General features: G+C 47.6%; 1 protein-coding gene across 1 annotated transcript; it reads right to left on the reverse strand.

The window, feature by feature from the left end:
• Window positions 1–2,229: 2,229 nt before the first annotated feature.
• On the reverse strand, window positions 2,230–19,615 carry EDN1 (endothelin 1). Its single transcript, XM_069218826.1, has 4 exons — window positions 19,419–19,615; window positions 12,021–12,167; window positions 11,744–11,857; window positions 2,230–3,449 (listed from the first exon to the last, which is right to left on the reverse strand). The coding sequence occupies exons 1-4, from the start codon at window positions 19,475–19,477 to the stop codon at window positions 3,308–3,310; spliced, it is 462 nt and encodes a 153-aa protein (XP_069074927.1). The 5' UTR covers window positions 19,478–19,615; the 3' UTR covers window positions 2,230–3,307.
• Window positions 19,616–22,392: the final 2,777 nt, after the last annotated feature.

A 22,392-nucleotide genomic window follows, 5' to 3' on the forward strand; every position in this document is an offset into this window, starting at 1 on the left:
TCCATGCTTCTCCTCTTTCAGATGTCTTTCCCTGCTCATCTGTGACCGGCATTTCTTTATTTGGAACTCTAGATGTTTGTCCTGTTCATGTTTGTCTTCTCGTCTGCATATGTTGTGTTGAATATCTGTAGCCAGACACTGTGATCGCAAATGTCTACAAGAGCAGCACTCAGACGTAGAACCTGAGAGCAGAGTTTACAGTATTCGGCATCAGGCTCAGAAGGTGAGTGGCACCAAGGAGATGGGGATTAAAAAAATGAGTATCAGGTTTTAACAGCTCGGGGAGGAAACTAACTATGCCAAACCACAATACACAACGCATCCACCGGCACCAAAGGAATCAAGGTACTTTGCCATCCAAAGATACTCTACTCTCCATTCTAGTGATGGGTTTCCTTCGTGCACGTCCCTAGAATTTTCTAGCGTTTCTTGGCCTTGGGTTGTGTTGTTTGGTTTCAAAGACTCCTGCAACTTAGTCTCAGCTCAGTTTCCTGCAGTATATCAGTATCCGCCAGTGCCAATCACGTCCTGTCTGTTATGTTAGGATGTTTCCCTCTTGCTTGCATGTAGTCCCTAGGCAGAACTCAGTGAAATTATTTTCTTTATTGTGGTCACAGATATCCGATACATCGTTGTGACTCTGTCCTGATAAGGAAAATCTAGGGAAAGTGCATATTTTTGCGGTGTGTTTTATCACAATATTAGGTTTAAATGCCCTGCTAAGATATTGTGAGTAGAATATCGACTACCAAAATGTTGTGAAGGCAAGAAGACAGAGGGGCATATTTATACTCCATTTGCGCCGAATTTGGGTCGTTTTTTTCGACGCAAATTTGACGCAAAACTAACTCCATATTTATACTTTGGCGTTAGACGCGTCTAGCGCCAAAGTTCATGGAGTCAGCGTCATTTTTTGGCGTGAACACCTTCCTTGCGTTAATGAGATGCAAGGTAGGCGTTCCCGTCTTAAAAAATGACTCCCAGGCATGTGCGTGGTATTTATACTCCCGGGCAAAAATGACGCCCGGGAGTGGGCGGGGCAAAAAACCCCGCATTTGCGCCTCTTTTTAACGCCTGGGTCAGGGCAGGCGATAAGGGACCTGTGGGCTCAGAATGAGCCCAGAGGTGCCCTCCCCTGCCCCCAGGGACACCCCCTGCCACCCTTGCCCCCCCCAGGAGGACACCCAAGGATGGAGGGACCCATCCCAGGGAAGAAAAGGTAAGTTGTGGTAAGTATTTTTTTTTTTAAAAATGGTGGCATAGGGGGGCCTGATTTGTGCCCCCCTACATGCCACTATGCCCAATGACCATGCCCAGGGGACAGAAGTCACCTGGGCATGGCCATTGGGCAAGGGGGCATGTCTCCTGTCTTTGCTAAGACAGGAGTCATGTTAATGGCGTCTGGGCGCCCAAAAAAAATGGCGCAAATCGGGTTAAGACGATTTTTTTGCCTCAGCCTGACTTGCCCCATTTTGGGACGCCCAAACGCCATTTTTCCCTACGCCGGCGCTGCCTGGTGTACGTCGTTTTTTTTCACGCACACCTGGCAGCGCCGGTCGGCTAACTCCGGCTAACGCCATTCAATAAATACGGCGCCCGCATGGCGCTTCAGAATGGCGTTAGCCGGCGCTAATTTTTTTGGCGCAAAACTGCGTTAGCGCAGTTTTGCGTCAAAAAGTATAAATATGGCCCATAATTTATAGGTTTACTATGAACTCCACAAACATGTACCTTGACAGCATATTTATATTGAGGGTACATAGGAGTAGAGTTGAGAATAGTAAATCTATACTTACTTACACATACTTACCTTCACAATATGGTGGTAGTTGATAGCCTGTATACTAGATTACGGCAGGGCAATATTTTGTCGGCAGGGCAATATTTTGTCACTCGATATTGTGGTATAGATACATTTTTGTGAAGATCGCCTTTGTGTAGTCCAGAGTTTTATACTTAGAATGTAGTGACTGCGAAAACTTTCAGTTTCAAATAATGATCACTGATTACTACAGGTATGCTCAACCACTTCTTTAGGCTTGGTAAATCATAATTACCAATTGTGAGATTTAGTTCCAAATCAGAATCACTCTGAGTAGGCTTTGTTACTGGCTGCTCGAGAAAACACAAACAGGAGCCTATTATAACCATGCTCTCACTTTTTCCAACCAAGGTGATGAGGAGTTGCATGCTGGTAACTATACACACAAACCAAAGGCGCACACAATGCACTGCTAACAAATATTTATTTGTAACACTTTTACCTCCATGGGCATGAAGCATTTTTCAGTTTCATACAGAAATAAAACAAACATACATTGACCAATATGGCCTCTCCCAATGTATATTTCACGCAGTGAATATAATAAAGAAACCTTACAAAAAATATATAAATATTGAACTTTAAAAATAACAGTTGCGTAAAAAAAATCCAATGACGCAGGAAATAACAAAATGTGTTGAGGAGAGAATATTTGTGCTACAGGTAGAGATTTTTTTTAGACTTTCCTTGCCAGCATTACAGCCATCACCTTCTTTATTCATTTCCTGCCAGCGCTCCAGGAAAATAACTGATCCGAGGAGAAGATGAGATAAGGCAGACCAGGTCCAGTGCTACTTTCAGTAAAAAATTATACAGGTCGCTGTGCTACTAAGCAGTAACTCTAAGGACAAGGAGATCTTTGTTGACAAGCACAGCTACAATTGGTGGAAAAGAAGCCATTTTTGCGTTAGAGCGCTATGTGAGGTAGATTCATACCGTTACCGTGAAATGTATCCTTATATGCACTTATATTAGAGTTCTTTTGCAAATAATTTGCCTCAGTCTATCCGCAACAAGAATTTGAGTGCACCGCCCTACTTTCTCCAGTGTCAACTAGCTTGTTTTTTCTGGCTTAAGCTGTATTTTTAACCAGTTTGCTGGTGAGAAGCTCACAAGCTCTAGCTTGTTTTTTCTGGCTTAAGCTGTATTTTTAACCAGTTTGCTGGTGAGAAGCTCCGGATACGGAATGTTCTCCATTCCTGCCTCCCCTACTGAGATGTGCAATATGCTTGCAGTAGGCTGTCATTAGATAATACCTCCATGTTCTGTACTTCCGGTCCACAGTTTGAGCCACTCTGGCTTCCACAGATGCAGGCCTTTACGAAAGACGCTCTCCAACAGCTCCAAGAGGATTTGAAACCAAACCCAAGCATCTTTGTCAAATCACAGCCTTCACCGAAGACAGAACCACCTTACTGTGCAAGTCCTGCTGCTGCCAGGACAGCAACGCGTTACAATGGCCGAAGGGTCACTCCCTGTTGACTTCTAAGAAGTTTTCATTAGCAGGTCCCAAATGCCCAGTTTCCTGTGTGTCTGTTTATGCTTTATGGTTTCCATCTCTCTCAGGCTAGCTTTTAACTTTGCGATGCGAAACGACATTTTGATGATGTTACCGATAGCTTCATACCTGCAAAAGACCGCAAACATTAATACTGTCATCCACAATATCTGTAATTCTTGTACAACAGCAGTGCTATTTGCGCGATTTTTACACCTCAAATGGATGGAGAGTGAGAGAAATAACACAGAAGAGACATCAAGATACATTAAGGGATGGAGAATTATATGATTTAAAATCAACAATGTAGTTTGCTTCTACAAAGATCTGAATGTGATTTCTGCCGTTCCAAATGTCACATGAAAAATAAATACCACTGAAAGTTCTGAAATGATTTCCCCATTTGAACCCTGGTGCTGTTTTGGATTCACTCCTATTACCCATGATCTGGTAGATTCATGGGATGAGATCTTTGATTCTGATGGGTAGATACAGCATGCCAGATCAAACCACCAACGCAGCTCCTCCATTATGGTGGAGGAGCATCACCCCCCAGCCCACAGCAGCTGTAAACCTTTTACTATAAAACGATAATAAACTATGTTTAATATAATTTTATAGTAAAAGGGGTGGGCAATGGGCTATCGTGGGGACGGAGGGGGAGTGCAGAACACTCCCCACAGTGCACATGTATGTTTGGCCGGCTGTCTCGAGCTGGCCAAACACACAGGTGCACCGGGCTCTCTCCAGCTCCACTCCTCTATAGACAACTGCACTGTATGGAAAACATGTAGCATCTGTACACCGGACATTCAAATCAAATCATTAACATTTATAAAGCGCGCTACTCACCTGTGCGGGTCTCAAGGCGCTAGGGGAAAAAGGGGGGGTTATCGCTGCTCGAACAGCCAGGTCTTTAGGAGTCTCCGGAAAGCGGAGTGGTCCTGGGTGGTCCTGAGGCTGGTGGGGAGGGAGTTCCAGGTCTTGGCCGCCAGGAAGGAGAAAGATCTCCCACCCGCCGTGGAGCGGCGGATGCGAGGGACAGCAGCGAGTGCGAGGCCAGAGGAGCAGAGGAGGCGGGTGGGGACGTAGAAGCTGAGGCGTCTGTTGAGGTATTCCGGTCCCTTGTCGTGGAGGGCTTTGTGTGCGTGGGTGAGAAGTCGGAAGGTGATCCTTTTGCTGACTGGGAGCCAATGCAGGTGTCTCAGGTGTGCGGAGATGTGGCTGCTGCGGGGTATGTCGAGGATGAGGCGGGCCGAGGCGTTTTGAATGCGTTGCAGGCGATTTTGAAGTTTGGCTGTGGTCCCGGCGTAGAGGGTGTTGCGGTAGTCCAGGCGGCTCGTGACGAGGGCGTGGGTCACGGTTTTTCTGGTGTCGGTGGGGATCCAGCGGAAGATCTTGCGGAGCATGCGGAGGGTGAGGAAGCAGGCGGAGGACACGGCGTTGACTTGCTTGGTCATGGTGAGAAGAGGGTCCAAGATGAAGCCGAGGTTGCGGGCGTGGTCTGTGGGGGTCGGTGCGGTGCCGAGGGCCGTGGGCCACCAGGAATCGTCCCAGGCGGACGGGGTGTTGCTGAGGATGAGGACTTCCGTTTTTTCAGAGTTCAGCTTTAGGCGGCTGAGCCTCATCCAATCTGCGACGTCCTTCATACCCTCTTGTAGGTTGGTCTTGGCGCTGGCGGGGTCCTTGGTGAGGGAGAGTATAAGTTGGGTATCGTCGGCGTAGGAGGTGATGATGATGTTGTGCTGGCGTACGATGTTGGCGAGGGGGCTCATGTAGACATTGAAGAGTGTCGGGCTGAGTGATGAGCCTTGGGGTATGCCGCAGATGATCTCGGTGGGTTCTGAGCGAAACGGAGGGAGGTAAACTCTTTGGGAACGGTTTGAGAGGAAGGAGGCGATCCAGTCCAGGGCCTGGCCTTGGATTCCGGTGGAGCGGAGGCGGGTGATTAGGGTGCGGTGACAGACGGTGTCAAAGGCAGCCGAGTGGTCGAGCAGAATGAGGGCGACTGTTTCACCGTTGTCCATCAGGGTCCTGATGTCGTCAGTGACTGAGATGAGGGCGGTTTCAGTGCTGTGGTTGGTTCGGAATCCGGTTTGTGAGGGGTCGAGCAGGTTGTTGTCTTCCAAGAAGGTGGTCAGCTGTTTGTTGACGGTCTTCTCTATTACTTTGGCTGGGAAAGGCAGAAGAGAGATGGGGCGGAAGTTTTTCAGGTCGCTCGGGTCAGCCGTAGGTTTCTTTAGTAGGGCGTTGACTTCGGCGTGTTTCCAGCATTCGGGGAAGGTAGCAGAAGAAAAAGAAGAGTTGATGACGGTCTGGAGGTGCGGGGCGATGATGTCGTCGGCTTTGTTAAAGATGAAGTGCGGGCAGGGGTCCGAAGGAGCGCCGGAGTGGATAGAGTTCATGATGGATTTGGTTTCTTCCGTGTTGATGTGGGACCAGTTGTTGAGGGTGATGGCCGTGGATGCCGGTTCGGTGGTGTTTGGTTGGGTCTGGTGTCCGAAGCTGTCGTGGAGGTCGCTAATCTTGCGATGGAAGAAAGTGGCGAGGGATTCGCACAGATCCTCTGAGGGCGTGACGGCGTTGGCGTTGGGGTTGGAGAACTCCTTGATGACGCTGAAGAGTTCTCTGCTGTTGTGTCTGTTTTTGTCCAGTCTGTCGGTGAAGAAGTTCCTTTTGGCAGCCCGGATCAGGTGGTGGTGTTCGCGGGTAGCGTTCTTGAGGGCGGTCATGTTGTCAGCGGTGCGGTCCTTGCGCCAGGCTTTCTCAAGGGCGCGACAAGTTTTCTTTGATTCTTTGAGGGTGTCAGAGAACCAGAGAGGTTTTTTGGTGTTGGTCTGTCGATGCGTGCGTTTGAGGGGAGCAAGGATGTCTGCGCAGTTGGAGATCCAGTTTGTGAGGTTGAGGGCTGCATCGTTGAGGTCGGTGGTGAGGGTGGGTTGGTTGGCGGCGAGTGCGGAGAAGAGTTGCTCTTCGGGGATCTTGTTCCACTGTCGACGAGGTATGGGTTGGGTGCGGAGGTGGCGGGTCTCGCGTCGGAATGTGAAGTGGACGCAGCTGTGGTCGGTCCAGTGTAGGGAGGAGGCGTGGCTGAAGAAGACGTGTTTGCTGGCGGAGAAGATGGGGTCAAGCGTGTGTCCGGCGATGTGGGTGGTGGTGTTCACCAGTTGTTTGAGGCCGAGGTTGGCGAGGTTGTCGAGCAGGGTGGTGGTGTTGGGGTCGTTGTTTTGTTCCAGATGGAAGTTGAGGTCACCTAGGACGATGTAGTCCGGTGAGGCGAGGGCGTGCGGGGAGATGAAGTCGGCGATGGCGTCGCTGAAAGGGGCGCGTGGCCCGGGAGGACGGTAGATGAGGGATCCTCTGAGGGTGGTCCTCGGATCGGTGCGAATCTGAAAATGCAGGTGTTCAGCGGCGAGAGGGGTGTCTTCGGTGGAGGTGGTGACGCTGATGGAGTCTTTGAAGACGATGGCGATACCTCCTCCTACCTGGTTGGTGCGGTCTTTTCTGGAGATCTTGTAGCCTTCGGGGATGGCAGTGGCGATGTCAGGGGCCGAGGAGGCGTTCATCCAGGTCTCCGTGATGAAGGCGACGTCCGGTGCTATGGAGTCCAGGAGGTCCCAGAGTTCAACGGCGTGTTTGTGGACGGGCGAGCGCTGACTAGGATGCACTTGAGGTGGTTGATGGCGCGTGGGCTTGTGGTCGTGGTTGTTGCGTGGTGGAAGATGCGTTTGCAGGAGTTGCAGGCGAAGGGTCCATGGGTGCGTTTGGGGTGAGCTTGGAAGCAAGTGTTGGAGCGTCCTGGGTTGAGGGCGTGGAGGGTGGTGGGGTCGTAGCGGGTCAGCGGGGCTTGTGAGAGCTGGGGACCAGGGGTCGTGGCGCTGGGCGCGGGACAGGCATGGACGGGCGCAGACGGGCTTGCCTCTGGCGTGCCAGCGGCCACCATATGAGGTAGGAGGGGGGGAGGGGTCAGGTGGGGGCGAATGGGAGCTGGGGGGCAGGGGCGTGCAGGAGGTTGCGGCGGGAAAGCGCGAGGGAGGGGGGGGACAGGTAGAGTGAGAAGAGCTGGGGGAGGGGGGTTTAAGGGCGGAGGGGGGTGAGTGTTAGGAGGTTTAGGAGATAAGGGAGAAAGATAGGAGTGGGGTTGGGAAGATAGGGGAGGGGGGTTGTAGAGGTGGGTGAGGGTGAGGGTGAGAGGTAGAGTGAGAGGATAGGAAGATAGGTAATAGAGGGGGTGAGGGAGGGGGGGAGAGATAGAGAAATAGATAGAGAAAATGGATAGATAGGGAAATCGATAGATAGGGAAATAGATAGAGAGATAGGAAGATAGGAGGAGGTGGAGAGAGAGGGAGTTAGATAGTGGGATAGAGAGATAGAGAGATAGGTAGATAGGAGGAGTGAGGGAGGTAGATAGTGAACAGGTTAGATAGGGGAGATAGAGAGGGGGATGCGAGTGGGGGAGGGGGATGAGGCAGGAGCAGGAGGGCAGGCGCGGGGAGAAGAGGACGGAGGAGGCAGAAGAGCCGAAGGCAGAAGACAAGAAGAACAGAAGACAAGAAGAACAGAAGAACAGAAGGAGAGAAGAAAGGAAGATCAGAAGACCGGAAGGAGAGAAGAAAGGAAGACCGGAAGAACACAGAAGAACACAGAAGAACACAGAAGATACAGAAAACGAAGAACAGAGGGCAGAAGACCACAGAAGAAGATGAGGAAGAAGAGAAGAAGAGTGAAGACGGGAGAAAGAAGAGTACAGAAGAAGATTACAGACGAGGAGCGAGGAGGAAGAACAGAAGAACAGAGAAGAAGAAAAGAAGAAAAGAAGCAGGAGCAGGAGAGAGGGTGAGTAGCGTGGGGCAGAGCGAGGGGCTGGGGGGGTACTTACTGTGAGGTGGGTCTCAGGAACTCAGGAACCTGGAGGAGCTGCAGCGGCAGGGGGAGCGACCTACCCTTGGGTCAAGGGTCGCTACCACTGTCGCGCAGCGGCCGCCATATGAGGTAGGAGGGGGGGAGGGGTCAGGTGGGGGCGAATGGGAGCTGGGGGGCAGGGGCGTGTATGAGGTTGCGGCGGGAAAGCGCGAGGGAGTGGGGGGACAGGTAGAGTGAGAAGAGCTGGGGGAGGGGGGTTTAAGGGTGGAGGGGGGTCAGTGTTAGGAGGTTTAGGAGATAAGGGAGAAAGATAGGAGTGGGGTTGGGAAGATAGGGGAGGGGGGGTTGTAGAGGTGGGTGAGGGTGAGAGGTAGAGAGAGAGGATAGGAAGATAGGTAATAGAGGGGGTGAGGGAGGGGGGGAGAGATAGAGAAATAGATAGAGAAAATAGATAGGGAAATCGATAGATAGGGAAATAGATAGAGAGATAGGAAGATAGGAGGAGGTGGAGAGTGAGGGAGTTAGATAGTGGGATAGAGAGATAGGTAGATAGGAGGAGTGAGGGAGGTAGATAGTGAACGGGTTAGATAGGGGAGATAGAGAGGGGGATGCGAGTGGGGGAGGGGGATGAGGCAGGAGCAGGAGGGCAGGCGCGGGGAGAAGAGGACGGAGGAGGCAGAAGAGCCGAAGGCAGAAGACAAGAAGAACAGAAGACAAGAAGAACAGAAGAACAGAAGAACAGAAGAACAGAAGAACAGAAGAACAGAAGAACAGAAGAAAGGAAGATCAGAAGACCGGAAGAAGAGAAGAAAGGAAGACCGGAAGAACACAGAAGAACACAGAAGAACACAGAAGAAGATACAGAAAACGAAGAACAGAGGGCAGAAGACCACAGAAGAAGATGAGGAAGAAGAGAAGAAGAGAGAAGACGGGGGAAAGAAGAGTACAGAAGAAGATTACAGACGAGGAGCGAGGAGGAAGAACAGAAGAACAGAGAAGAAGAAAAGAAGAAAAGAAGCAGGAGCAGGAGAGAGGGTGAGTAGCGCGGGGCAGAGCGAGGGGCTGGGGGGGTACTTACTGTGAGGTGGGTCTCAGGAACTCAGGAACCTGGAGGAGCTGCAGCGGCAGGGGGAGCGACCTACCCTTGGGTCAAGGGTCGCTACCACTGTCGCGCAGCGGCCGCCATATGAGGTAGGAGGGTGGGGAGGGGTCAGGTGGGGGCGAATGGGAGCTGGGGGGCAGGGGCGTGCAGGAGGTTGCGGCGGGAAAGCGCGAGGGAGGGGGGGGACAGGTAGAGTGAGAAGAGCTGGGGGAGGGGGGTTTAAGGGTGGAGGGGGGTCAGTGTTAGAAGGTTTAGGAGATAAGGGAGAAAGATAGGAGTGGGGTTGGGAAGATAGGGGAGGGGGGGTTGTAGAGGTGGGTGAGGGTGAGAGGTAGAGTGAGAGGATAGGAAGATAGGTAATAGAGGGGGTGAGGGGGGGAGAGATAGAGAAATAGATAGAGAAAATGGATAGATAGGGAAATCGATAGATAGGGAAATAGATAGAGAGATAGGAAGATAGGAGGAGGTGGAGAGTGAGGGAGTTAGATAGTGGGATAGAGAGATAGAGAGATAGGTAGATAGGAGGAGTGAGGGAGGTAGATAGTGAACGGGTTAGATAGGGGAGATAGAGAGGGGGATGCGAGTGGGGGAGGGGGATGAGGCAGGAGCAGGAGGGCAGGCGCGGGGAGAAGAGGACGGAGGAGGCAGAAGAGCCGAAGGCAGAAGACAAGAAGAACAGAAGACAAGAAGAACAGAAGAACAGAAGAACAGAAGAACAGAAGGAGAGAAGAAAGGAAGATCAGAAGACCGGAAGGAGAGAAGAAAGGAAGACCGGAAGAACACAGAAGAACACAGAAGAACACAGAAGAAGATACAGAAAACGAAGAACAGAGGGCAGAAGACCACAGAAGAAGATGAGGAAAAAGAGAAGAAGAGTGAAGACGGGGGAAAGAAGAGTACAGAAGAAGATTACAGACGAGGAGCGAGGAGGAAGAACAGAAGAACAGAGAAGAAGAAAAGAAGCAGGAGAGAGGGTGAGTAGCGCGGGGCAGAGCGAGAGGCTGGGAGGGGGGGGGGTACTTACTGTGAGGTGGGTCTCAGGAACTCAGGAACCTGGAGGAGCTGCAGCGGCAGGGGGAGCGACCTACCCTTGGGTCAAGGGTCGCTACCACTGTCGCGCAGCGGGCGCCATATGAGGTAGGGGGGGAGGGGTCAGGTGGGGGCGAGTGGGAGCTGGGGGGCGGGGGCGTGCAGGAGGTCGCGGCGGAAAGCGCGAGGGAGGGGGGGACAGGTAGAGTGAGAAGAGCTGGGGGAGGGGGGTTTAAGGGTGGAGAGAGGTGAGTGTTAGGAGGTTTAGGAGATAAGGGAGAAAGATAGGAGTAGGGTTGGGAAGATAGGGGAGGGGGGTTGTAGAGGTGGGTGAGGGTGAGAGGTAGAGTGAGAGGATAGGAAGATAGGTAATAGAGGGGGTGAGGGAGGGGGGAGAGATAGAGAAATAGATAGAGAAAATGGATAGATAGGGAAATCGATAGATAGGGAAATAGATAGAGAGATAGGAAGATAGGAGGAGGTGGAGAGTGAGGGAGTTAGATAGTGGGATAGAGAGATAGGTAGATAGGAGGAGTGAGGGAGGTAGATAGTGAACGGGTTAGATAGGGGAGATAGAGAGGGGGATGCGAGTGGGGGAGGGGGATGAGGCAGGAGCAGGAGGGCAGGCGCGGGGAGAAGAGGACGGAGGAGGCAGAAGATCCGAAGGCAGAAGACAAGAAGAACAGAAGACAAGAAGAACAGAAGAACAGAAGAACAGAAGAAAGGAAGATCAGAAGACCGGAAGAAGAGAAGAAAGGAAGACCGGAAGAACACAGAAGAACACAGAAGAAGATACAGAAAACGAAGAACAGAGGGCAGAAGACCACAGAAGAAGATGAGGAAGAAGAGAAGAAGAGTGAAGACGGGGGAAAGAAGAGTACAGAAGAAGATTACAGACGAGGAGCGAGGAGGAAGAACAGAAGAACAGAGAAGAAGAAAAGAAGAAAAGAAGCAGGAGCAGGAGAGAGGGTGAGTAGCGCGGGGCAGAGCGAGGGGCTGGGGGGGGGGGGTACTTACTGTGAGGTGGGTCTCAGGAACTCAGGAACCTGGAGGAGCTGCAGCGGCAGGGGGAGCGACCTACCAATTGAATGTGAAATCTCTGTGGAACAAACCCTCTTTACGGGACCCATGCAGTCTTTAGCAAGGAAGCACACTCTGAGGGAACCCACAAACTCTGTTGAGCACAAATATTCTCTAGAGAACACATTTTTATTTTATATTATCGGGAACCATATGTGTGAGGTGACCTATTCTATGTATGACCTGGGTGCCATCTTTAGCACCTTCCCAAGTGTTTATAGCCTCATAAATAGCACAAGTGCTCTGCAGGAAAGGTTTTTTCCCATAAAAAAGTGATATGTTCCAATGTTGCTTGTTCCAAAGATGCTTTTTTTGACAAGTTGGTTAAGGCATCTGCACACATACCCACCTTCGCATTTTCTTGCTGTGCTCTGACAGCCTCTGCACACACTCCAGCTCATGTCCAACGCACCCTGCTTCTTTGTTAACTCGCGGCACGCCTTTCTCCAGAACAGATTGAGCCCTGCACAAAACAAACAGAAACGTATTTGTTTAAATACCCCACTAGGTCACGAAGGAACACCTTTCCACAATACGCACTTTTCAGATAAGGAGAGTGATATAACTGTCTTCGCCACGGTCTGTTTGTGTGTGCCCCAGATAAAGGAGGTAAAGTCTGTACACACCTGAGCTCTGCTGTGGTTTGGCAGAAGTCCCAGCACTTGTTGTCCTTCTCATTCGTGCACTGGCATCTGTTTTTGGGTCCAAATGAATTCCTGTCGTTTAAGGAACGTCTGGATCGACTGTTTCCAAGACCGTAGGGAACAGTTTGCCTAAAATCACCAAGGGACGCCATGTTGTTATTCTGAAGCCAGACATACAAACTGAGATTGTCAAGTATATAGCCTGTACACACTATCTGATCAACAAATCAATTGCATCACGAGTATGTCACGTAGTTTTACAGCTTCATAACGCTGGACAAATGGTTGCCACTATATCCCACCCCAAAGTTTGACTCCATGCTGGAAAATTCAGAACTGAACCATCCCTAGTAAAATTCGAATCTGCCATCTGTGCATGCCATGCAGAGTTCTAACTGCTATTTTCCTTCACCATACATTTTGCTATCTAATAGATGCACACAATGCTGTGATTGCCTGGAGAATCAGATTGTGCCAGCGGGAATTGTTCCCTGTTCAGGACAATGCACTAATCTATTAAAGACTTGAAACAGTGATATTTTTTTTTTTTTACATATTTAATAATGGCCATAAGTTGCAATGTTGCTAGTTAAACCTGATTTATTTTAAACTTGCAACTTTTATAATAATGCCTATGGGTCCCGGCTAAAGTATTTTGACATGTATAGATTTATTTTAATGTTTTTCTTTTAATTTCAGGTATAAAAATGCATACATTTACAACTCCCCTACTGGGAACGACCTCACACACTTGAATACAGGTTTGCTCTGATGGTTGCATTACTCATTTAGAGTTATTATTTGTTTCCCACCATTCGCGTGCTGCCCAAGGTCCGGAAGGTACCACTTGATATATCCAAACTGGCAAATGGGTAAATGGCCACATCCGATATAAAATTATGTCGCTATTGTCAGTGCCACTTGGCGCATTCTGCTGTGATGGCACTTGTGGCATAAGTATTAAGAAGTTGCTAATGTGTTTATTTTTTTGTTTTGTCATTCGTGAAGTCACGTTGTATAATTGTGGCCAAGTGGGCCATAAAACAGAGCTCCTGTCACATATGACATGAACAGAACATAAAAACATTTTTGCTTAGGTAGAATTTGATGTACATTAAACAATTGCTTATCACAAATGACCTAAAAGTGTCCTGTTCATATAGGCTCTCTTTGAGTAATTATTCCTTGTTTTTAAGCTTGGCTTGACAGAGCAGCTACTGACCTACTGACTACTGAACTACTGTTACCTGTTAACAGTTCGTTCATATGTAGATAGAATGTGCTTTGCTTCACTCAGAGCAGCATTACTCTCTGACACCAGGCTATCGGCTGTTGTAGAATATCATTCCACCTCCTAAGGGGTGGCTGCACTGATAAACATGTAGGACTATTTTACATCTCAAAAGTACACAGAATCGTCACACATTCAATTATTTATCTCATAGATGCATATGAAGCAATTATGCTTTGTTTGTTTTTTCAGTTTTTTAATGGTTTAGTCGGGACATAAAATGAAATACAGATCTATTGGCTGTTACAGGGCCAGTAAATATATTTGCTATGCTGTCCCCACCTTATGGAATTGTAGCACTCCAAATAACGGGCTAGTATTAACAAACTGTACTTTTTTTATTAGAAAGCTGAGTTGCCTGTCCTGAACTTCATGCATGGTTAGAGGTTGCAAAAATGCTTTGCTAATAATTGCATTAACCCCGTGTGCTAGCTTACTTCATTTTGTGGATTTATTTTATTGGGTTGGTGGTACTCCGTTTGTGTGCACAAATAACCCTGAATAGTACATGTAATACTCTTATTGTTATCCGTCCAAAGGATAGAGGACAATATAGGTCAATATTCATCATTATCAAAGGTGTAGCAAAAGACCAAGGCCTGTTTCCGGCACCACTGCGCACACCAGGGGTCAACCAGGCAAGGTCTGTAGTTGCAGAATTTGATTGGTGGTGTCAAACGGTAGTACCAGTGACACGCAGGCTCACAGACTAATCAACAAAACGGGTTGCTGCTTGCCCACAGACATGTGCAGGGTTTAACTAAAATAAATCAAAACCCATGTCTTGAAGGAATCAAATTAAGGTCAATATTTGCCACATTTTGACTAGCTTTGTTAAACTCTGAGTAATTCCAAGGCGAGGTATTCATGGAGACACGAAGCCACAAAAGAGCTCAACCAAACCAAATATTTTGCTCGCATTTTAATAAATGCACAGGACAGTCCAGGTGTGCAGCAAGGGAAGGAACGGTAGGTTAGACATGCCTGCCTGCATTAGTCACTTCTTTGTCAATCATTCGGTGTGTGTTTGAAGCCCAGATAAGCACTTGTAAACAAATATGGGCTTTGGGAATATTTTAACACTTCTGTTTTTAACCCTAGCTGTTACTTAAATATTTACAGGTTTTGGTGGATTTTTTTTCTCTGATCTCTGGCACTTGTCCAATTGTGTGTTTGTAGCGTTCCACCTTAACGACCGTGAAGGCCTTTGCATGTAACCGGATTTACAAATACTGATGTCATGGGTCTGGTATTCACTGGTTGCAAATTTGAAGCATATACATCTATCTCAACCATAGCAGGTAGCTGTGACTGCCGCGGTTGGCTACTTTCAGAAAGCTTTTTTCATTCATATGTTTTACTAATGCACATAGAGGAGCAGGATATAAGTAAATCAGGAGTAAGAACATAGGTCAACATAAAAGGTTTGCTGCATTTTGAATCTGTGTATATTTTGGGTGTACACTTTCCCTCTCGCTGCAATTCCATGGTATCCGACCAGAATCTATGGGACACAGTTACTAAAAACAAAATTTACTAACAAGCATTTGCAATGCAATGGGTCGCATGTTTGCTTGAGTTAGAGCTATTAAGGTTGTAAATTCCTAACTGGACTTTTCTTGCCACATAAATTGAAAAGGAAAAGTAAAACAGTTGAAAAAAGCACCACGGCCACCATGAACATGAGAGCGAAAGAGAGCCACAAAAAGAAAAAATAAGTTTGCTCGCAGTCAAACATATCGGCAATTATTCATGTTACAGGGGCAATCAGCAAGGTGGTAATAACAATGCCTCAGGGAGGGACAAACATAAATCATTTACCAATGACAGCAAAGGATTCTTGAAAAGCAAGCCCAGGAACGTGTGAACGTGATGGGCGTGCGGTGGGCGTGATTAAAAGCCCGCAATACTTACAAATCAAAGCGCTTGTGCATCAACCTAAAAATCATGTAAGACAGCAACCAAAGTTCAGGGGCATAGCTTGGTCAGTAAGATTGGGTGGTGTGAGCTTACGGTTTTCCAACAATCACACTGGCATATAATATTAAAATACATTTTACAACAAGCGCGGCAGAGAGGGGCTTAAGGGACAGTGGAAAGAGCGAGAAATGTGGATTGTTAGGGGTCCTAAGTGTGACAAACCACAATATTTTGCAAAATAAACATTTTTGAAAAATGTCCAAACAGAGAGGGAGAGAGTGTGTGTGTGTTTTTGTCTTTGTGTATGTAAATATTCCTGGTGAAATCCGACAAGCACCTCGCCATACCCACCTGAAAGCAGCAGTACCCAACTATTTACCAGAAAATGCATTTATTAGAGGGTGTCAGACAGCAAACACCCCCTCAGAAGCTACACCCCTGTCAATGCTTGCTACATTGCACCAGAAGGAGAGAGAGTTGCAGATCCAAGTCTACTAAGATATGGTGCTTTTGCTCTCTTCCTCAGCGCCAAGACTCTTTCAAGATTTCTAGCGCTATGCACACAAGATGTCTAGCATAGATTTGGAAATGGAAGGGTAGTCTTACAGTACAAAATACAATGCTGAGAAATGCATTAAAACATTTTCTCACAATGTATGAGTGCTGTACAAAGAAGCACTCATGTAAAATGGAAACAGTTATGAGAAATAAAAACATTTATCTATTTTAGCACCTGCCCTTGAGGAGGAGTTATTTTCTAGTGCAAAGTCATGTCTACCAACATTACTAGATAAGGCTTAGCATCAAAAAAAATTAGTGGTAGCAGGACAATGCCTGTGAATCACCCATGGAACTCTCCCTTAACGCAAATTAACACAAAGTAACACAAAGTAGCACATGTTTCTTTTACAGCTACTTTCTGTGCAAAACATTTGCCACTCACTACAGGAAAGATTCCTTTTGAAACTCTCTTAATTTAATATAATCTGCTCATTACACCTTAATTTCAACAATGCAGTACAACTTTCCACCTTTTTCTGTGAGTTTAACTGACCAAACCTATCTGCAAGCACTTGCAACTCTTTACATACATTTTCACTTCACATACTTGAAAACTCATTATGCAACTCTTGATGCAGGTAGGGTAAAGTGTCCTATGGTGATACAGTAGATAAACATCCCAGCTTATCCATGAGTGAATTACATGGGGAAAATGTGTGCTTTTGCGGGCCCCAGAGTAAATAATTGTGGTTTCTGTGTGTGCCTTGATGCAAATGTGGCCTTTGAACATAGTGCCCTGAGCAGTAACAAAGTTGGCACCCTCTCCCACCCATTTTTGATGTCTTGGAAAAATGGGAGGGGTGGGATGGAGGTAAGGGGGGGGGGGTAATAGAAAGGAAGGCATAAGAAGAAAACCTGACAAAATGTGGACACTGGTGCCAATGGTTTAACACATTTTCTTTGCAGCTAGGTCAGAGATTGCTGGAAGCAGTTCCTGTCCTCCTCTGAAGACAAGTGCCCTGGTTGTGGGCCTAGCTTGCACACGCTAAAGGCTGGCCACGTCTTGATGCTTAAAGGAAAAATGTCCTTGATAAGTACTAGTGGCCTCTATAGGGTGTGAATCTGAACAGACTATACTTGTTTACTGCTTAAGAAAGTAAAAAGAACACTAACAGCATATTTACAAGAAAATGGCGCAGAGCTGTTCCGCAAGCAATCTTGCTGTGCCAAGCTGCATCATTTCCAGAACACAGGGGTGTGCCGTATTTACAAGAATGCCTGTCTTCTTCCCTGCACCAGTGCTAAATTACCTGCCTGGCGCCAATGCAGGCATCCTTGTGGGGGTGATTGTTTTTGTGCAGAAAGGGACACCTTCCTGCACAAAAACAATCCCTAATGGCGATTTCCTCTTTCTATGTGTGCTGCACAATGCAGCACACATAGAAAGAGCAAAAAACGAGGAGAAATGAAAGTATTTCTCCTTGTTGCGCCACTCTAACGCCATTCCTTGGGTGGTGTTAGTTTTTGGTGCTGCCACTGATTTATGTTTCCTTGTAAATCTGGGGCACTGTCAAAAAGCCAAAATGCAATGAGTGTTGCTTGAGTACATTCACAGCGACACCCACTCCACACCCCTTTGCCGCAGAAAACTGCGTTGGACAGCCCATATTCACAAGATAGCGTTAAGACACAAAAAGTGGCTTAATGTATTCTTGAAAATGTGGCGCAGGGTATTGCGCCACCAGAGCATAGCAAAAAAGTAACACTCCAGTGGTGCAGGGGGCTTGTCAATATGCCGCTAGGCACTTTAAAACACCAGCAGGCCACTTACAGTTCTACTGCAATTATGCTATTTACCTATTTAAACGGTTTGGGGTGGTAGAAGCATTGTCATTATGTCTCAAAGCTCTCAAGGTGGCATCTTTTGGAGACATGGCCCACCTAAATGTTCCTTAAATCCAACTTCGGGTAGATATTTGGACGTTTCCTGACACATAGTGGTCATTCTGGACTCTCAGGGTGAGGTTCACTCAGTGGTCGCGGTGCTCAGTCTCCTAAAAAGCAGACCGGCACCACATAGCAGCACAGCAGGGCCTGGAAATTCCCTGGCTCTTGTGCAGACTCAGCAGTCAACCCTGTAGTTTTTCGTGTTTTTTCAATCCTCACAAACCATTATGTGCGCTCTAGTTTGGCACGCTGGCTCTCACGTTTCTTGTGAATTTGGAGACCTTGAGACTACTACCCAAGCAGTGCATTTACATGCTATCGGATAGAAGTAGCTTAAACTTCAAAACTGCGCGCGCTTCCATTGCAAGCCTTTGCTCGGTGCCCGTGACCTTTAAATGTACGTGACTACGCACAAAATACGTCGCTGCGCAGAGACGCAGGAGGTCGGCCTGCCCTCTGAGGTATTCAGTGTCAGGTCTACTAGGCCACCTGGGAGTGAGCTCTTCTTCTCAGGCATGCAGCCGTGCCTTGGCCTCTGGCACAAAGCGCACCTACTTGCATCATGAGCGACATTTACAGCGAGCAGGAAAAGCCTCTGCTTCAAAACTCGTCTTGGCCAATTAACTCGTTTGCTGACTGGCGATGGGGGATTATTTTTTGAATTAAATTGCGTATAAACAGACACATTTTCGAAGATTATATTATTATGTTCTTGAACAGGCGGTATGTAGCTTGAGTAAAGAACGTTATCATAGTACGTCCTAATGTTTACGTTATGCCGCATCCCACTGGTTTAGGATGTTTAATTGGAGGTGGGGAGGTGGGTATGGGAAGAGGGGGCAATCCCAAAGTTTGGAAATGGTTCAAAATGTGCCCCACCACAAGTTGTAAATATGGTCCTCATCCCATTGACAAACTTATTTAATTTTGCATGCCAATAGTATGCATCATAATGTTTAAATTAGGGCCTCGTTCCGTGGTTTTATAATAATGACAATAAGAATGTGTGTGTTGTCAAATGACACGCCGTATAGCGTTTTTGCTAGTTACACGTACAGAATTTTTTAAACCTTGCTTCCTTGTATATTTCTTCGAAAATGGCTAAATATGGGATATAATGTTTTTACTCCGGATCCTTCTCTCGTGGTTTTGAGAATGGTTCATTACAGAGCCAGGATATAGGTACATCAAGCATTAGCCCTTTCCATCACTATGCAGTTTTGTTTTGAATGTATTATTTAATTAAATGTCACTGAATGGATTCATATCTAATGTAATTAAAGTGAACCACGCATGCTAAATACATATTTTAATCTACTTTAAAGGGCCTTTGTTATATGTTTTATTATTACTTTTGTTACGTGTTTTTACATGTCCATATCTTTTGATGGCTCGGCCCCTGATTTGGCTTTAATAAACCATGCCAAACTAAGGGATTGGTTCTCTCTATGAAATTGCTTGCTTGTACACCTCTAATCCTGGTGTGTGGCTGTCTGTGCTTTTTGGTCCCCATCAACCATCAGCCATTCAAAAAACGCTCGTCGTCTCGCTCACTTGGGTGTTACACACCTCGGATTTCACAAGCCTCGCCCGTGGACCACTCCCAGTGGCGGAGTAAATACACCTCGGAATTTTTATGCTTCCCTTAATGCATTGGGTTGGTGCATCCCTACCCTCCCACTGCTTTTCCCCACGGATTCTTGAGATCTCTGCAGACTTACTCAGGGGTGTTGATCCAGATGATGTCCAGGTGGCAGAAGTACACGCACTCCTTGTCCATCAGAGACGAGCAGGAGCAACGCTTGGCCCTGCGAGGCCGCAAGGGGGGCGTTTTGGAGCGTGGACAGGTTCAGGCGGCGGTGGTGCAGAGCCGGTTGTGGGCTGCAGGGGGAGTCCGGCACCAGTAGACACTGTGGGAAAAAGAAGGAGCAAGAAACCTTGAATACAACAGGTGTCCCTTTAGGTCAAGCGCAGTGAGCACAATTCTGGCGAGGGCTTAGGGCAGCCAGTGCCCCGCCGTGCCACAACTTCTACAATATATTTGTTTTTCTCTTGTCTCTTCCTTTCATGAGCTTTGCCACCTGTGTGTGTTTTTTAGCAATTAAGGACACACATATACGTTCTTCCCCTCCCCAGCAATATGTTATTAATATGTTTATTGTCTATAAAACATAAGGTGAGTACTATAAACCAGTTACATAAATGCATCGTTAAAAATAATGTCATGGTACAAGAGCATCGAGCTATCAGATGAGGGCTTGCCTCCTTTTGCTGCAGAAGGTGGGACTGCTTGTGTGGGGGACTCAGAGAGACCAGAGAAATGATGGGACGAGGCGAGCACATGGTATGCTAAAACGCTTGAATCATGGGGGACAAAATTATGCCGTAGGTGTTTACTAAATTATGAGGTATTGATGTGGCACATTTTGAGATAGTATCAGTTCATTATTTTTGCCATCAAACACATGTTAACACTGGACAAAGGTTTCACATTTAATAATACTAGTTTAACACTCAAACTCAACAATATGCAACTGAAAGAATGAACAATCAGCTTTGCGAAGTGCCTTGTGTTGCACAGCAATAAGTAACTTCTGATCCGCCTGAGCTACAAACACAAGTTTTTTTTTTGTTTAAAATCTACAAATTATACGGCAGGTGATGGAGTATGTGGGCAAATGCGGCAAATCTATAAACTGTGCCAAAAATGCCACGGCCGCAGAATAGCATAATTCCCGTGGCCCGGATAAATACCCAAACAGCGGAACAGATGATGAATCAAGCTACGGAAAGGAAGGGGATACTCTTAAAGATTACCACGAACACCGACGATGTAGGCTCTGATACTGTAGAACTGGAGAGACTGGCGTGATTGACATTTGTTTTTATTTTATGGTGAGGCATTTTATAAAAGAGAAAGTAAGCAGAAAACGGGGAAATACATAAAATCACTGAGCTAAAAAGAGAATCTCCTTCCACCTGCGGGGAGCTTGTGCAAACTGTGTTAGCCAGTGAAGGCGTAAACAGTGTGTGGAGACAAGGAATTTGCGGGGATTGCATGTTGTCTGATCCAGGGCTGCTAATAAAGCAGATTTTCCACAAGTGGCCGGGTCTCCCAATTTCATCAGGTGTCCCATCCTTTCTTCCGGAAGAAAGGTCGGGCGTGTCCTCCCCGCGGGTAGGTCACAGGGGGGCTTTCCGGCAGGGTCCCTTTGAGAGCTCGGCCGCTCTGACAGTAGGATGGATGGGCAGCTGTGGTGCCTTTGTGCAGCCTGTCCTGCGCCCCGCTGCTACCGGCTCCAGGAGCAGCAGGGCCCGGGGGACCGGCCGGGCTGCAGATTGGAGGGTAAGGGTCCGCACTCCACCCTTAGAGGTCAGAGGCGCGTCACACGGTGCCTCTCCGAAAAATGCTAACCAGGTTTCCAGCACAATCTTCAGAGCGAACAATACACCTTACATCGAACCTTATTGATGAACTCCCTAACGGTTAGTGAGTTCAGCATAAGGTTTGGTGTGAGGTGTTACACAGCCAGCACTGGAGCCGCAGGTGTACACACTGACACACAGCACACACCGATAGGTCGTCACACTCACCATAGGCACGCGTCCGTAGTTGCACGCATTACCCCAAAACACAAACTTTTAGATGGACGCACAAACAGCATCACAGCTTTAGGTGCGCATACTGGCTCCAATTGTCAGTACACACGTAGACAAAAGGGGGGACACATTAGTATGACGGGCCGACTGCTTGCATGTACCACTTATCGTTTTTAACAGCGGGTCTTTCACCTCTATAACCCTACAGCAGATGTTGTCAAAACTCCCACGCATCTCTTATAAAATCGTTTTATTTTTTTTTGTGCGTCTGTGGGTGTGCGCGCTCGCGTGCGAATACTCAGGTCGTATAGGACGTGAGCGAGAGCGCGTTGTGGGTGAAATCTATGACAACACACTTCGCTACACATACTTAATATAACATTATCGATAGGCGTGTAAAAACTCCGATTATTTACCACAATTGTTCATTAACCAAAGTGCATCAGGATCGCTTTTGACCACTGAGATCAAGAAAGCTTTCGCTTTCAATGTAAAATATTTTTTAAAAAAATAGAAAGAAAAGAAAATCCTGCTTGTTTGTACAGACAGGTGTGCCAGCTAGAAGCAGTCCTTCTAATGGCTGGGGGGGGGGGGGGGGGGGGGGGGGAGTATGTGCCAGAACTAACAGGCTGCCGAGCAAAGGAGCCGAAATGTCACAGCAGGGGAGGAAGGCTGCACGCGCAAAATAAGAGGCGCGGTGCGCCCTAAGCCGGGAGAGCTCAGTCATCGACTTCGAAGCGCCTAGTGTAGGGGCGCTGGATGCGTGAAAGGAGAGGCGTCACGGTCAAACAGCCCACGTGGATCGCGCTCTAATGTGTTTCGTGACGTGAGATAGTTGTAAGAAACAAAAAAAAAGCTCCCGTGAACGTTGTCGCGCACCCCACTCTGCAAACTTTTCTAGACGTGATTTGTTTTAATAAAAAACGGTTTACAAAACCGCATTGCTCCAAAAATCAAGCATTTCACTATTTGTAATGGTGGCCTTTTCAATGCTCTTAAGCGCCACTTGTTCCCTTGCACTAGTTTTCTTCACACACAGGCAACTTTGGGATATGCAGGAACCAAAAACAAAGTATGTCAGATGCGGGCAAAACA

Source organism: Pleurodeles waltl, chromosome 2_1 (genome assembly GCF_031143425.1).
Source record: "Pleurodeles waltl isolate 20211129_DDA chromosome 2_1, aPleWal1.hap1.20221129, whole genome shotgun sequence".
Lineage (NCBI taxonomy): Eukaryota > Metazoa > Chordata > Amphibia > Caudata > Salamandridae > Pleurodeles > Pleurodeles waltl.

Coding starts and splice junctions, on each gene's coding strand:
- EDN1 (XM_069218826.1), bottom strand. CDS start 19,477: ATGGACAAGGAGTGCGTGTACTTCTGCCACCTGGACATCATCTGGATC. Junction 12,168..19,418: donor ATCTGGATCAACACCCCTGA/GTAAGTCTGCAG, acceptor TGGTGATTTTAG/GCAAACTGTTCCCTACGGTC. Junction 11,858..12,020: donor CAAACCACAGCAGAGCTCAG/GTGTGTACAGAC, acceptor TGTTTTGTGCAG/GGCTCAATCTGTTCTGGAGA.